Raw genomic sequence first — 14,726 nt, forward strand, 5'->3', positions numbered from 1 at the left:
GGTGACACCAAGCAGCATACTGCAGTATCAAATGTCCAGAACCTCTACATCGTCATTATACAGCACTACATACGTCTTCTCGTCGATCCTCGACTAGGAATGCGCCCGTTCGAAGCCCAGACACAGCACAAGCAGTCATCCGTTGCAACAAGGGCACTCGAGCACGACCTCGTCAGCTCAATTTCACAACAATTAGCCTCCGATCCCGATGAGGCCCTGATTCGTCTTGCAATAGTCGTCGCATGTAGCCTGCAGTTTCACGTTAATAGGTGCCCGTAAGCAAGCCAACACGAATACGTACCCTAGGCATGCCTCTTCTACCCCCATCCTGCACCATCTTCTCCAACGCTGCAACATACTTGGTGATCTCCTCATTTCCCAGCTTCTTCAACGCCTTCAAAACAGCATCGATCGTTTCCTGATCAGGTCCTTGATCACTCGTACTCATCAGGTCGATACCCGGGGGCGTTTGGGTGAACTCCACTGCCGTCGAATAGCTCGCGTAGTATGGGACTCTGTTCGCGTCACAGCCCCAAACCAAGATGCTGTACTGGCACGTGGCTCCGACCAAGATCCCAGTCCCTGCAAAGTCCAGCACTGCTGGCAAGCTGGGATGCGGCGTGTCGACGCCATATGTTGTAATGATTGTGTCATTGCCTGGAAATTGGAATGAGAAGAGATCGTTCACAACTCCAGTGGGCTCAGAGGGATCGATCGGTGTCGGGTCGTATTGGACGTTCCGCATCGCAGCATACTGAGGGTTTGACGCGAGAATCATTGACCATGGTTTGAAGTAAAAACCGACAGGTGGTGGTGGCCATGATCTGCCGTGATGTGCATGGTTGGTGGTATTGAACGTTGGAGGTATGCGAACCTGCACGCCTTCCGCACCCACCTTGCGCGGACATCCGTCTGGGGTGGTGTGCGCAATGGCACCGAGTGCAACCACGAGGAGTATCAAGATGGAGAGCATGATGCTGGTGGAAGTGTGTAAACCAAGAAAACGTGCTTAAGTCTTCAGAATATAAGCATTCGACATCCGAAGCTCCCGCTGACTGTCTACCTGATTAGGAAAGAGGCCGGGGTAGTTGCTCGTGGTCGTCGTACGATGCCGAATGGACACGCCAACCGAGCCGTGAGTCTGGTCACTCGCTTCTCACCACGCACAACAAGTACGAGATATTACTTGCTCTGTATTCGAAGACTCCTAATGTGCGCTGGAACGTCTTCCTTGGTAATCCTGTTGCAAAGATATGTCGACAGCTACCGGCACTAATGCGAAGGGAAGCCTTACCTAGATTTTCAACGCTCGTTTCCTGGGCAAAGGGCCTTTCCAAGTACGACAGCCTCGTGCAAGCGTGAGTAAGCCCAACGAAGCACCAATGACGACTTGCTTCTCTATAGTGCGACGCCAACATAAACTCCTTGTACTTTGAACAACGAACCGTCTCGTAGATTTCGCAAAAGGTTCGTCGCAGTCGCAGGGCGCAATGTTCCGATAGAATATCTTCAGTATCATTCTGTTCCGCTGCTTTGGATCAACAATTCTAACCACTCCTATAATATACACCTAAAGATGAGCTTTCCACTTCTACTTGCTCACAGGTACCATCTAATCTCCCAGCGAGAGCTAGAGTAGATCCATACTGTCCTCCCGAAATTGTTGGTGTTGAGCGGTAGAATATGGCGGCAGAGGATGGCGGAAAGAGGGCCCGTGTATGCCGGACTCAAAGCTGTAATCGCGCGAACGTGCGCGGACGACCAGAATGCAGTTGAAGGACACTCTCGAGAGGAATCAGCACGTATGTGTCGAAGGTATCGAGTAACGACAACATTGCGAAGATGCAGGTCGATCATTACCGTGGAGAAAGCCGGACCACAGGGGTCCTCTAATGCAAGCCGACTTCGGACTCCACCGCCAGCGCGTCCTCATTGGCTACCACACCATCGCTTATCTTCACTCTCCCGTTTACCTCATCGAAACCACCAACCCCAACCTGCCTCCAACATGCCCACCATCTCCACGCCCAGACCTGGTTCTGTCTACCCAAGCACAAAGTCACAGATATCAGCCACTCACAGCTATCCAAGAAAATTTCCGCTGAGCCATTCGGTCCTGCCCGCCACTACGAGGCAAGCGCGATGCACCTCCGTTGCAAGGCCGTTCGTTATCAGCATAGGCGAGCGATCATGCAACGCCCAGTCGGCTAAGAGCTGGAAGTGCCCTACAACAAGACCTCATTGCTAATATAAGCTTCAAAATTGCGTAGACGACGAGAGGTTTTCAGTCTTGGCCGTCGTTGCACGTTACCTAGTCTTGACATGCGCCTATCTGTAACCAATCATGTGCCGGCCCGATTGCCAATCGACGAGATGGTTGTGTGCGGTTGAAAGGCTCGAGATAGCAGTCTTGGGACCGAGCTGAAGCCGGGAAACGGTAATCGTGGGGATGCATTGGGGTATAGATACCTCGTCTGCCCCGCTGGGATGGTCCGACAGCCAACGCTTTGAAGCTTGACGTTGAACCAAGCTACATCTCTCGACATGGCTGGCGGCGGTACTCCTGTTGGCCCTTCTGCTTCTCCCCTTGGCCAGGGTTGGGGCTATGGCATCGTGCTTGGTGTTGGCTTTCTCTTCGCCCTTGGCATGGTATGTGTACATGATTGCAACAAGCGCATCGATCTGACAACCTCAAGGTCTTCACCACTTGGGTCCTCAAACGCTACAACAATGAGGTGCAAACTTCGGAGATGTTCTCAACTGCCGGTCGTACTGTCAAGTCTGGCCTAGTAGCTTCAGCAGTAGTGTCTTCATGGACTTGGGCAGCTACTCTGTTGCAGAGTTCTTCGGTCGCGTTCCGCTACGGTTCGTTTCGACACTGCATCACAAAAATTCACAAATCTGATTGCCATTAGGTGTTTCTGGACCTCTCTGGTATGCCGCTGGTGCTACCGTACAGATCCTACTCTTTGCTACGGTTGCGATCGAACTCAAGAGGCGAGCTCCTAACGCTCATGTGAGTGCAGCATATCCTAGCCATCGTAGATTCAGATCTGACCATCCCGTAGACGTTCCTTGAAGCTGTGCGTGCTCGATACGGAAAGGCCACGCATTTCGTGTACATCACGTTCGGCCTTTTCACCAACATACTCGTGACAGCCATGTTGTTGACTGGTGGATCTGCCGTCATCAGCTCTCTAACCGGTGTACCTACAGCCGCAGCCTGTTTCCTACTTCCTCTGGGTGTCGTAGTCTACACCATGTTTGGTGGTATCAAGGCTACGTTTCTCACGGATTACGTCCACACCGTTATCCTCCTCATCATCCTCCTTACTTTCGCATTCACGACTTATGCTACTGGTGACCGGCTCGGCTCGCCCAAAGCAGTGTACGATCGTCTGCAGGAGCTTTCGGCAACCACCCCCGTTCCCGGCAACGCTGGCGGAAGCTATCTGACGATGAGAAGCAAAGATGGCGCCATCTTCTTCGTCATCAACATTATTGGAAACTTCGGAACTGTCTTCATGGACAATGGATGTGAGTGTTCCTCTAGACAGAGTGTCATCAGAAACTGACTAGAGGCAGACTACAACAAGGCGATTGCTGCATCCCCAGTTCATGCTCTTCCTGGATACATCATCGGAGGTCTTTCATGGTTCGCTATCCCTGTAAGTACTCCTTCCATGCGCATCTCGAATCGCGTCTGATCTCGTCGTCAGTGGCTTTGCGCAACCACTATGGGCCTCGCCGCTCTGGCACTGCAGAGCACGGAGTACTTCCCTACTTATCCCAACGGCATGGATGAAGCCTCTATCAGCGCGGGCCTCACCCTTCCATATGCTGCTGTGGCGCTCCTCGGATCTGGCGGTGCAGTGGCTACTCTACTAGTCGTGTTCATGGCCGTCACTTCAGCTTTCTCGGCGCAGCTCATTGCTGTCTCTAGCATCTTGACATACGACATCTACGCAACCTATATCAACCCCAGCGCGAGTGGCCGACGTCTCGTCTACACTTCACACGTCTGCGTATGTGGATTTGGGCTTGTCATGGCTGCATTCTCAACCGGCCTCTGGTATGCAGGTATCAGCATGGGCTGGCTGTACGTCTTCATGGGTGTAATCATTTCGTCTGCGGTGCTTCCAGCCACCCTCACATTGATGTGGAAGGGTCAGAACAAATGGGCGGCTACTTTGTCGCCAGTGTTGGGTCTTTGCTGCAGCATCACCGCCTGGCTCGTCACCACCTCCAAGCTGAACGACGGCGTGATCACTGTCGCTACTTCTGGCGCCAACAACCCAATGTTGGCTGGTAACGTGGTCGCGTTGCTCTCACCCGTCATCTTCATCCCGGTCCTGACCCTGATCTTCGGAGTTGACAACTACGACTGGGTGTCAATGAAGAACATTCGCCTTGTCGACGATTCGGATGTTACAGCAGCTGCGCACATGGATATCGAAGCCGTGCACGGCCGCCATGCTGCCCTCTCCCCAGAAGCCGAAGCCGCCGAACAAGCCAAGCTGTTCCGCGCCTCCAAGATTGCAAAGATCACCACCGCGACGCTGACACTCGTTCTTCTCGTACTTTGGCCAATGCCTCTCTATGGTTCCGGCTACATCTTCAGTCAGTCGTTCTTCTCAGGATGGGTCATCGTTGGCATCATCTGGCTGATGTGCAGTACTATGGCTGTTGGTGTATATCCTCTATGGGAAGGCCGTGAGAGTTTAGCCAGGAACTTCGGTGGTATGTGGCGCGACATCACTGGCAAGGGCCGTCGTCGCGGGGATCATGTTGAGGTGGTGGAAGGTGAGAAGACAGCTGCGTCAGGAACGCAAACACCTAAGGAGGCTGATGCGAAGGCGTTGGAAGAGAAATCGTAGATGAAGTTGGCAGACACACACACACATACGGTGGAGCCTTCATTAGACTGTCCTATACCTCGCGCAAGAATGGAAGATTCTCTGGAGAGCACAGATTTCCCGTGTACTGGTGATTAGTAGCAGCTGTTCCAGGCCGCAACAGGCAAGCGTCCCGCTCGGTGCTTCCCTCGGCCACCTCCTGAACTCTTGCACATCACCGCGAGCATCGACCCGGTTGCTGGTACCTCGTGATATTGATTACAACTCTGTCTAACGCTCTCAAGACGCGCTCGGTGCTTCTTCGCCCAACGCTGTGGCGGTTGACCACGTTTTGCAGGGAGCCTCACCCGTGTAACCACGAACGCCTTCCCAAATCCAGGATACACGCGCGGGCAAACACCGCCCCAAGAACGCGCTACTGGGCAACGAAGAAGCGCGATTGCAGGAAGTTCCGGAACAATGTTCTTGTCGATCAAATTGTCCGGGGTTGCTCCAGGTACCCCGCGACCCCAGTGCTTACCCGGTAATAACTTCGGGGCATCTCCGCCGAGAGGCACGTTAGCTTTCTTCGAGCGACGTGTATGTTTGCAGCGGTATATAATGACCACAGCTACTATGGCTTCAAGTTTATCCTCGCCAAGTACTCTCGCGCATCGCTGCAATCATCATGAGCGCCCTCAAGTTCCTCGGCCTTGCTGCGCTTGCTGCAGCGGCTCCAGTGGAGGAGCGCGCAAAGAAGCCAAAGAGCTTCCTGAAAGAGCTTGGAAACTCGACTTGGATTATCGGCAATGAGATCTGGAATGTCACGCAGAATCGCCAGTATGCCGATAAGTTGTGGTACAAGGGCAAGGACCGCGTTGGAGATGCTGTTGGGCACTATGTTAGTTACAGTATGTGTGAAGAGGTGCTGCGGCAGGAGAGTCACAACACAGCTAACAACCTGTAGACGGTGCAGCATCCGATCTGAACTGGACATCCGCTGCGATCGTGGACTCGGATACCGATTACATCAACGTCAAATTTACGGCGAAGGAGGGCGACTTTCATTGGGTGATCTACGATGACCTTCCAGGCGCATACCAGTACTTTGTCAATCACGACCTACCTACGCTGGGCGAGTTCCGTACATTATGGCGTCTCGACAATACCTCGTTTCCACGTGGGCACAACAACGTCAATGATGGTGTGCTTCCCGCGTTAGAAGAGTACCGTCAAGCTACCAACGTCCAGGATGAAACCTGGCAAAAGGCTGACGGGTCATTCTTGACAAAGTATGACTGGAGTGGGTTTGTTCGAGACCAAGAATACTACGGTGTTTATGGAGACGAAGTGGGGAGTTGGTACCTCAATCCTGGGAAGGACTACTACAACGGCGATCATCTCAAGCAGGAGCTCATGGTATGTTCGATCCGGTCGCCTCGCTGGTATGCGGTTTGATGCTAACTTCTCAAAGGTCCATCGCGAGTCCCAGACGGGCGATGCAGTCCAGCTGAACATGATTCACGGCACGCATTACCAGGCCATTGCGCGTGATTCGTTTGCTGATGGCAAGATCTGGGGGCCATGGCTCTGGTACCTCAACGACGGTAGCAAAGACGACGCCGCAGCCCGCTGGGAGAAGGAGGAAGCAGCCTGGCCGTACAAGTGGTTTGACAACAAGCCCTACCAGTCTCGCGGCAAAATGCAAGGCAAGCTCCTCTTGAGCGACGGACGCCCAGCTGCTGGCGCTGCCGTGTTCCTTGGAGACAACCGCAACACCACAGTGTCCACGCTCGACCAAGGCCAGAACTACTACTACACCACCTACGCCGATGAGAACGGCAAGTTCGACATCCACGACATCCGTACCGGCACCTACGCGCTCTATGCTTGGGGTAACGGCGGCGCGATCGGCGATGTCACAACAAACTTTACCCAAAACGACGTCGTGATCCGCGAGGGCAAGAACACGAACCTCAAGGAGATGACATGGAAGGTCACCGACAGCGCGAAGCGCATCTTCCAGATCGGCGACTTCGACCGCACAAGCGATGGCTTCAAGCTCGCGGACCCAGCCCACCCATTCGAACATGCCCGCATTTCCAAGTGCCCTGCAAACCTGACCTACACCGTCGGCACCAGCACTCCTCTCGACTGGTGCTTCGGCCAATCTGCCCTTGGTACCTGGTCTGTTCTCTTCCCTTCCAAGAGCACCTCCGCCGCTAAGTTGACGGTCTCGCTGGCGGGCTTCTCTCAGGGCTCGAGCTGCGATATCCTGCTCAACGACGTCAAGGTCGGCAACATCACCAGCGCCAGTCTTTTGAATAGTCAGGATACGTATCGTGGTGCGACACGGGCGGGCGAGTGGAGGTTGCTGGAGATTCCGATCGCAGAAGGCGCGTTGAAGGGGGAGGGAAGTAACCGACTGGACATCAAGGTCACGAGGACGACGCAGTGGAGAGGGTGGCTTTGGGATAGCTTGGTTCTGGATGAAATGTAGATGAAAAAATCAATCGTATCGCGCATGCATCGTGTGTGCTCTCATGTGCTCAGAAGGAAGGGTAGTTGCCAAGGTCTGAGGCTTGAACAGGCTAGCGTTGTTTTGGATGTAAACGTCATCTTGCCCAACCCCCCCAAGGGGTATGGCGACCTCACACCACACCCCGGTTTAGTAGCAAAGCACCCTTGGAACTCATTCTAGCATCTTACTTCTGTAGGTACGAGACGATGGTGCTGGCATCCTTCTTTTTCTCCTTCCTCGAGACCCGCCGTAAAGGCGAATGACTCAATGAAAAAGATACTGCGAGTTGAATCGCAGTATGGACATGCCCAATGAAGACGACTTGCGTCGCATAGCTTGCCACTTAATCTTGGAAGTGCGAGCACTCTCGACACTTGCCTAAGGTGAGATGTTGAGATCTCGTCCGGCCCTCGAGACATCCGTGAGGATGCTTCGCGGTCGGGACTTTTCTACGCTCGGTGAAGACGATACCAAAGGGGTGCTAAGGTAGGAAGGGGTACGTACCTGATGTTCATCCACCGAGCCCCACGAGTAATAGTCCTGAGTCTGGGTATGTATCTCTACGCGAGTCGAGACCTTGGCAGAGAACCGACCTCTTCGGGTATTGGGTCTGCACTGGACTAACATCGTGCAAAAGACCGACCTCAGGATAATGGCGGTGTTGCTGTCACTACGTTGGCCTGCACAACGATAGCACAAACATCCACCAAGTTTACCTATGGTGACATAGGATTTTCCATCGGCGGAGGCGTACGACCACCGATGGTTGGCGGTCTTGGAGAGTCCAAAAAGTGGCACATGGGCCCCTCTCCAAGTGCCGTGGTTCGAGAAACAGAAGAACAGCTTAGGCTTTTTACGACCGCCGCTGATCTCTTGTCTCTTTGTCGTCGATAATGGGAGCCAGCTACCCGCATGTCATGTATCGTGGGTCATTTGACCTATCAGAAGTTCCGCAAGTCTTCTTATCGCAGATATCTTCCGCACACGTTTCCCTGAGAAGGGTAACACCGGCGGCGGGTACACGTGGGATGGAATTGAACCACCATTGTTGTGACCTGAAACAGGACCACGAAGAAGGCAGCCGCGGTTGCTGATCCTGTCTATCCAACGATTGTACCTGACATACGAGCAGTGACTGTCCATAACTGAACCTGACGACAGACCCACTATCTGCCAGAGCGTCTCACCTCAGTGGTGGTAAGCCGTCGGGGCCAGCGGTAGTGAACTTGCGAACCTACTATAGCCCCAATCTATGCGGTCAAAGAGGCCATCACTCTCTTTGACTTAGCATAGACCCTGCCGAACCCGAATCCATAAAGGCTAAGGGCCAGCCAACTGTAGCGTAAACCACAGCCTATAAGACTACAGCCGTTGTTGGGGTCCAGCAAACCTGTCGGGTTCACTCAGCCGCGTTCGTCTGTCGACTTGTACTCTCGGTTCCGTGAAAGTTGTGCGCATGCGAGGGCACCAGAACCTGGCGATCTGTAAGTATCAAGTCAGCTGGATATCACAGGGTTGACGCGACATCTCCAGAACTTACCTTCATAAAGAAGATCGAAGGTTGAGAGTTACAGTCGATCAGCGGCAGCGGCCGGCGCAGGCTAGAACGCCGAAGGTTGCGAGTCGCACGCATCTTGCGGATGTGAGTGCGACTGAAGAGGAAGAAAAGTAAACAAAGTGGAAGGTGTTATTCGAAAGGACGTGGAGGGGCGCTAGACTGGCGCTTGGACCAGCCGAAGCTCTGATTACGGTCGCAAAAGATAGTGAATGGTGAATTTGCGTGGTCACACAGCCCAAGTCTTCCCTGCATGGTTTAGGCTACAGGCTCACGTTCAAAGAAATATGGCGTGTCAGGCAGGATGCAAGAGGAACTAGAATGGGGGGAGATTCGAACGCATCGGAGCCATCCGGCTTTCCAGTACGAGACTAAGACGTGTATAAGCGCCCCATCGTGAATCTGAACGTCGACAGACTATAGGCAGTCACATGGGTTTGGGCCGACTCCAGACCTTCATTTCGATACCACTACGTCACTGCAAACGCGATAGGCTCCCGTTACAGCACCGCAAAGAGCACTGTCCTCGTCCCACAACTACTCTTTAGCGCCTCCTCCGATTGATACCACACGATCGTTTTCCATTGCTCCTCTCTAATCATACCCAATTCCCAATACCCAACTCTTCCTCGTAAGTCTTTTTGTAACCACGAAGTGAAGCGATGAACCTGACATACATATAGAAGTGAACGCAATGTCCTCATCTGGATATGACCTAGGACCTGCGGTGAATGGTGGTCAAGGCGATGAAACCTCCAACCTGGGGGATACCACGGCAACCGTGATGGCTCGTCTCGATGTCGCCCTCAAGGACATGCCGGGAGTCACGACTCTAGACAAGTTGAACACTCTTATGAGCAAGGTCGCTGCCGCCAAGGAACTGCTGGGGGGCTTGGAGCCAGATGTACTACTACAAGCTCGCAGCAAGGTCGATGAACCCGACCGCGAGTTGTCCATGAGCCCGGCCCTGGTAAAGGCTTACGAGCAGATCTCCAAGACCACACATGGTACGTTGACCAGATCGAAGAAGATACAAACTCTAATGTCAACAGCAGACGCACCCGAGGATGAGTTCGAGGCTGCGGTGTGGGCTGCGTTTGAGACCAGCGAGGAATCTGAGATATCCCAAGAGGGTACACATCCACAAGAGCCACGTCTTCAAGACACCCATCGTATCTTGCAGCCGCCACGAGTCCGGTATGTTATCCTGTCAGTAGCCTGGTGGAACAAAGTAGCCATTAACGTCAGTACAGACCTCACGAGAACACCGGCCGCCAGTCCAACCCCGCAGAGCAGGAAGCTACCTCGGAAACCCCTACTCCTGAGTCCATTCCTCGTCCCAAGCAGATACCAAGATGGAAAACAAGGTGCACAAAGGAAGAGAGGCACAACCTTGATCCCGCTAGTAATCTCCCTTGTCCTCGCAAAGCGTGTAACTTCCTCCACGACGACCAACATGCGTACATGGTCGAGGGCCTGTATCAAAAGGACGTGAGCACCGGAAAGATCCAAGCATGGGGTCTGAAGCCCTATACCAGCCGCGCCGGGCACAACATGGGCTTAGAGAAGGTGGGCAAGAACGACCAGAACTTCGATGCATTCTTCAAGAAGTTGAAGAATAAGGACAAGGCAACCGAGACGAAAGCCAAGGAAGAGTACGCCCAAAAGAAGAAGAAAACGTCTACTCTGGAGGTCAAGGCTGCTCCTGATGCTGCACACAAGTCCACCAAGGCTGCCACGGACGCTGAGGCTACTGCGAAGGCACCGCCCAAGAAGCGTAAGGTCGCGGCTACCACAGGAGCGAAGGGCACTGCTGAGCAACCCGCGAAGAAGAGCAAGGGTGGCGAGGCTGACCGCTAGATGTATCCATGGCGCTCTTTTAGAGTATGTCTGGTCGCCTGCCCTGCAAGGACCTAACGATTTTCATGACCTGGGTATCGAGATTTAGTACATCACAGGAGCCAAGATAAGGGATATCAGTATGAGTAACTCAATAAATTCCTGCATGTCCATACTCCCAGCGCAATGCAAATGTCTTTCCAGTCCCTACCATACCATGCCATGCCATACCTAACCTGATGCACCACCCTAGCCGCTATGGGAACGAACAAAGGTCCAACCGGAACCAAAAGTAAAGGGCTAAATTATGGATACATAGAAGAGAGATCAAAGGAATGTATTTGGACTCGCAAGGCGCAATCCACCTCCAAGCTAAAACCAGAAAAGCGCTGAAAGTCGCTGGGGACGGAGGCTGGGTCCTCCAAAAGCTGGGCAATGCAGAAGAAGAAAACGTCATGATACAAACACCATCGCTGAAGCGCAAGGTCAAGGAAGGGCGCTCAAAATCACTCGCTGTGAGAGCATGCGAACAGCCGGTTCGGAGGAGGCGGTGTGTGGTGGTTTGCAGATCGAAAAAGGAATTCGTGAACGGCGGTGGAGCCGAAAGAAAAAAAGGCAACGCGTGTGCTGATTTCGCAATTGCCGGGACGGGACAAGTCTATTGTGTCGTGAACTCGTTTTTAGTGGGTATCAGTTTCTTTTGGGCGATATTGCTGGGGCCACACGGTTGTGCTAGCCCCTCTGGTTCGGGCAATGTTGTGATACAGGATAGGACATGCTATAGGAGACTCCAGAACGGTAAGGCTCTGCGGTCGTAACGTCCCCAAGGCTTTGTTGATACAGGTAATGGATTCCTCCTCTTTTCTATTTTCTCTGCAAAGTCGAGCTTCTTCTTGCGTTCGATATCCGGGTCGTAGTAATGGGTTGCCGTGACAGGGACTTTGAACTCTTGCGTGCTGAGGGGCAGTGTGTACTTGAAGTTGCCTCGCACGATTAATTCGAAGGGATACTGCAGGACTTCTTCCCAACGTTCGCTGCCACCAGCTTCGGTCTTGTTCCCTGGGTGCGAAAGTCGGAGCTCACCAATAGATTCGGCGCGGTGTCGCTGGAAAAAGGAACCTTCAAAGTTTAATGGCGAATCGAAGTGGGCGATGCGGCCTAGCAACATGGTCCGTGGTTCACCCTCGATAGGATCGGTTCCTTCGTCGACACCGGTAATCGAGACATCTGGAACTGCATCTTCCTCGATCGGTCTCCAATCTTCTACATTGTCATGTGGGCCATTCCCGTGCTCGCGCCACCAACTGTCCGACCCGACATGCTTACTCTTAGCAAACAGCGAAATGTCCATGTCGGATACAGTGACCCCGATAATGTTGGGATTGACAGCGTTGACTATGAGATCCAGCATAATCTCCTCTTGACTTGCAACGACGTTCTGAATGTCTCGCACCACAAGGCTAGTGAGCGGTTTCGTTGTTGCAAAGACAAGCCCAACAGCACAGAATACGACGACGAGCAGCAGGATCGACAGAACCAGGCAGCCAGCGAACCGCCGACACCACCCACCATCACGGTGATGCCGGCGCTCTAATTGGCGAATGGTGGCAGTGTTGCGCTGGCGAGGCGTGCGGGCCCGTGGGCTCCGCCCAGACTGGATCAGAGGTGTGCGCTCATCATCGGCGATGTTTTCGGCGTCGATATCGTATGCTGCAGAGAATTCCCCACTTTTCTTGCTGCCGTTGCTGTGACCATTGCCAACATTGAAAGTATGGAAGCGAGGGCTGTTCGGTTGCGACGCGTGTCTGGAGGACGGGCCACGTGCGCGCGAAGATTGCGGTACCGAGTTGTCGCTGTCCATGGTGATGTGGCTGAGCGCGCCCCGACCCTGGCCATGTCTTCCAATGTGGTGATGGTGGCTACCTCCGCCCGCTCGTCCGGAGCCGATGCGGACAGTACCTTCGCCGCGGTCATCGCCATCGATGCTCGCGTTGGTGTATGGGTTCGTGAACTTGATGCTGCTCTTCTTGCTTGGATGCTTGTGCGTGTCGCGGATCTGGAGTCGTGGGTCTGTGAGGCTGGCTAGCGACGTCATGCTTGGCGTTCGTGAGTGGTGCTGGCGGCTGCGAGTTGGCTGCTCGGGAGGATTCGATTCGTAGATAAAGGTAGCGTCCGAGTCAGACGAGTCGGCCTCGTCGACGGCGCTGGCCACCTTTTGTTCGAATACATCTGCCTTGGATGAAGCTGTACGATAACTTGAGTTAGTGCTTGAATAAAAATAGCTGAGATGGGGAGGGCGGGGAGGAGCCATGCTCAACGCTGGACTTGGGGGTGACAAGGTCAACAAAGACGGCCGGTCGTTATATGAGCGGTATGAGACGGGGCTGCCGAATGACGGGCTCGCGCCGTAGCGAGAGCCGTACTCCGGCCGACTTGGAATGTAATAATGGTACGAGATGTGGTGCAACCTACCAGTGCCTGCGTTGATGGATGCGGCCTTCCGTTTGGGGGCCTTCTTCTGGGTCTTCGGACGAATTGTCTCGTTACTGGGCTTGAGCCGTATGCCGCCGTCGACGCGACCCGACGCGGATCTGTCTTGGTTTACAATTGACGGCTGCGCGACAGAGGGCACGGTTTCGGTTTCGACCGTCATGTTGCGGAGGGGCGGGTCTCGCGATCGCGTCGACATTGAGGACAGGGAGGGCTTGGCCGAGACGGTGTGCGGACGATGAGTGTAGGCGGAGCGCTGTTCCTGCATCTTGCCCTTCTTGGCGCTCTTGGTCGCGCTGTCGCTCCCGCTCTCAGTGTGCTTGGACGTGTCGTGCTTGGTGCTGAGGTCTTCGGTGACTTTGGACGAATTGACGTCATTTCGGTCCTGGTCAGTTCTGTGGGAAGTCGCTGGGGGAACAAAGCTAAGAGCGAGGTTAACAAAGTTTGCGGATGGCAGCGGAAATTGGCTCCGTCGATAGTCTAACGTGCGTCGCGATGACAAACAGTGGGGCCGTTGCGGGGAAAGCGTACCTTTGCGGCTCTAGACCATCAAATCCGGGTGTGGCAGGCAAGCTAGATTCTTGCACCGTTGCCAGCTTGGGAGCCGCGCCGCCGGAACTGCGCGAGGGCGCCTTGATGGTTTGCTGAGGCTGTGTCTGTGGCTGGGCTGGTGGCTCGTCGACGTCGCTCACGGGCACGTCTTCTCTCACTGGGAAGCGAGAGACTGAGGCTGGGGACGAGCTCTGGACGACGATAGCGGGCGTCGACTGGGCCTCGGGCTTCCTGATCTGCGAACGCAGCGAGTTGGTGCGCGAACGAGAGCGGCCGTCATCGCCCGGCGGTGGTGACTTGAGGCGCGGTGAGAGGGGCCAATGGGGAGTCGTGTCGCCCGAGTTCGGTTTTGACGATGGCTTGGAAGCGCGTGTGGCTCGCACCGTGTCGGTCGACGATGTTGGGGTGAGCTCCGGTATGCTGGTGGAGGACAGAGCACGCTGCACCCCCGGGGCGACAGCAGAGTTGGACAGACTGGAGCCGCGGCTGGGACTCGCATCGGCGCTGCTCTTGCGTGAGCGGAAGCCCGGCCTCGCACTGGCGCCGGAGGGCGTGGCACTGCGGTGGTGAGGGCCTGCGGGCGAGGCTTCGCGCGACGAGCGCGGCGAGGGCGAGCCGTTGACGCTGAAGGGCGGGCGCTGGGCAGCCAGCGGGTGTTGACGCATGGGAGCCGACATGTCTGGGGCGGTGGTGCTGCTCGTGGGGTCGTCGCGGGCAGGCGTTGACGTAGTGGGCTCTGCACTCTCTGCCACGCCGGTCAAGGACTGGAAGCCGTCGAGGTCGTCGGCAGTGGATGCAGTCGGAGGCATCATCATGGACGTGCTTTTGCTTCAATGGGCCGCAGCACTCGTGGCATCCTGCGCGGGCTCCGGCGCGTCTTCGCTGGTTGGGGCCTGGACAGCAGGCAGGTCCGGGTGCGAATGGGCGGTAAGTA

General features: G+C 54.7%; 5 protein-coding genes across 5 annotated transcripts; 3 read left to right on the forward strand and 2 right to left on the reverse strand.

Moving 5' to 3' along the window:
* Positions 1–192: 192 nt before the first annotated feature.
* Positions 193–973, reverse strand: J4E79_001736 (uncharacterized protein; the record flags this gene model as incomplete). The annotated part of the gene is made up of 2 exons (XM_049350642.1): positions 193–249; positions 302–973. The coding sequence occupies 2 exons, from the start codon at positions 971–973 to the stop codon at positions 193–195; spliced, it is 729 nt and encodes a 242-aa protein (XP_049214481.1).
* A 1,571-nt stretch (positions 974–2,544) lies between these two features.
* Positions 2,545–4,877, forward strand: J4E79_001737 (uncharacterized protein; the record flags this gene model as incomplete). Its single annotated transcript, XM_049350643.1, has 6 exons — positions 2,545–2,649; positions 2,697–2,865; positions 2,916–3,016; positions 3,069–3,537; positions 3,586–3,668; positions 3,720–4,877. 6 exons carry the CDS (start codon positions 2,545–2,547, stop codon positions 4,875–4,877), a joined length of 2,085 nt encoding a protein of 694 aa, XP_049214482.1.
* Positions 4,878–5,523: 646 nt separating this feature from the next.
* J4E79_001738 (uncharacterized protein) lies at positions 5,524–7,335 on the forward strand (the record flags this gene model as incomplete). The annotated part of the gene is made up of 3 exons (XM_049350644.1): positions 5,524–5,746; positions 5,803–6,254; positions 6,310–7,335. 3 exons carry the CDS (start codon positions 5,524–5,526, stop codon positions 7,333–7,335), a joined length of 1,701 nt encoding a protein of 566 aa, XP_049214483.1.
* Positions 7,336–9,605: 2,270 nt separating this feature from the next.
* Positions 9,606–10,771, forward strand: J4E79_001739 (uncharacterized protein; the record flags this gene model as incomplete). Its single annotated transcript, XM_049350645.1, has 3 exons — positions 9,606–9,918; positions 9,964–10,108; positions 10,165–10,771. 3 exons carry the CDS (start codon positions 9,606–9,608, stop codon positions 10,769–10,771), a joined length of 1,065 nt encoding a protein of 354 aa, XP_049214484.1.
* Positions 10,772–11,528: 757 nt separating this feature from the next.
* Positions 11,529–14,604, reverse strand: J4E79_001740 (uncharacterized protein; the record flags this gene model as incomplete). Its single annotated transcript, XM_049350646.1, has 3 exons — positions 11,529–12,994; positions 13,223–13,635; positions 13,772–14,604. 3 exons carry the CDS (start codon positions 14,602–14,604, stop codon positions 11,529–11,531), a joined length of 2,712 nt encoding a protein of 903 aa, XP_049214485.1.
* Positions 14,605–14,726: the final 122 nt, after the last annotated feature.

The sequence above is a fragment of the Alternaria viburni genome (assembly GCF_023758015.1).
Source record: "Alternaria viburni strain BMP 2772 chromosome Unknown scaffold_3, whole genome shotgun sequence".
Classification (NCBI taxonomy): Eukaryota; Fungi; Ascomycota; class Dothideomycetes; order Pleosporales; family Pleosporaceae; genus Alternaria; species Alternaria viburni.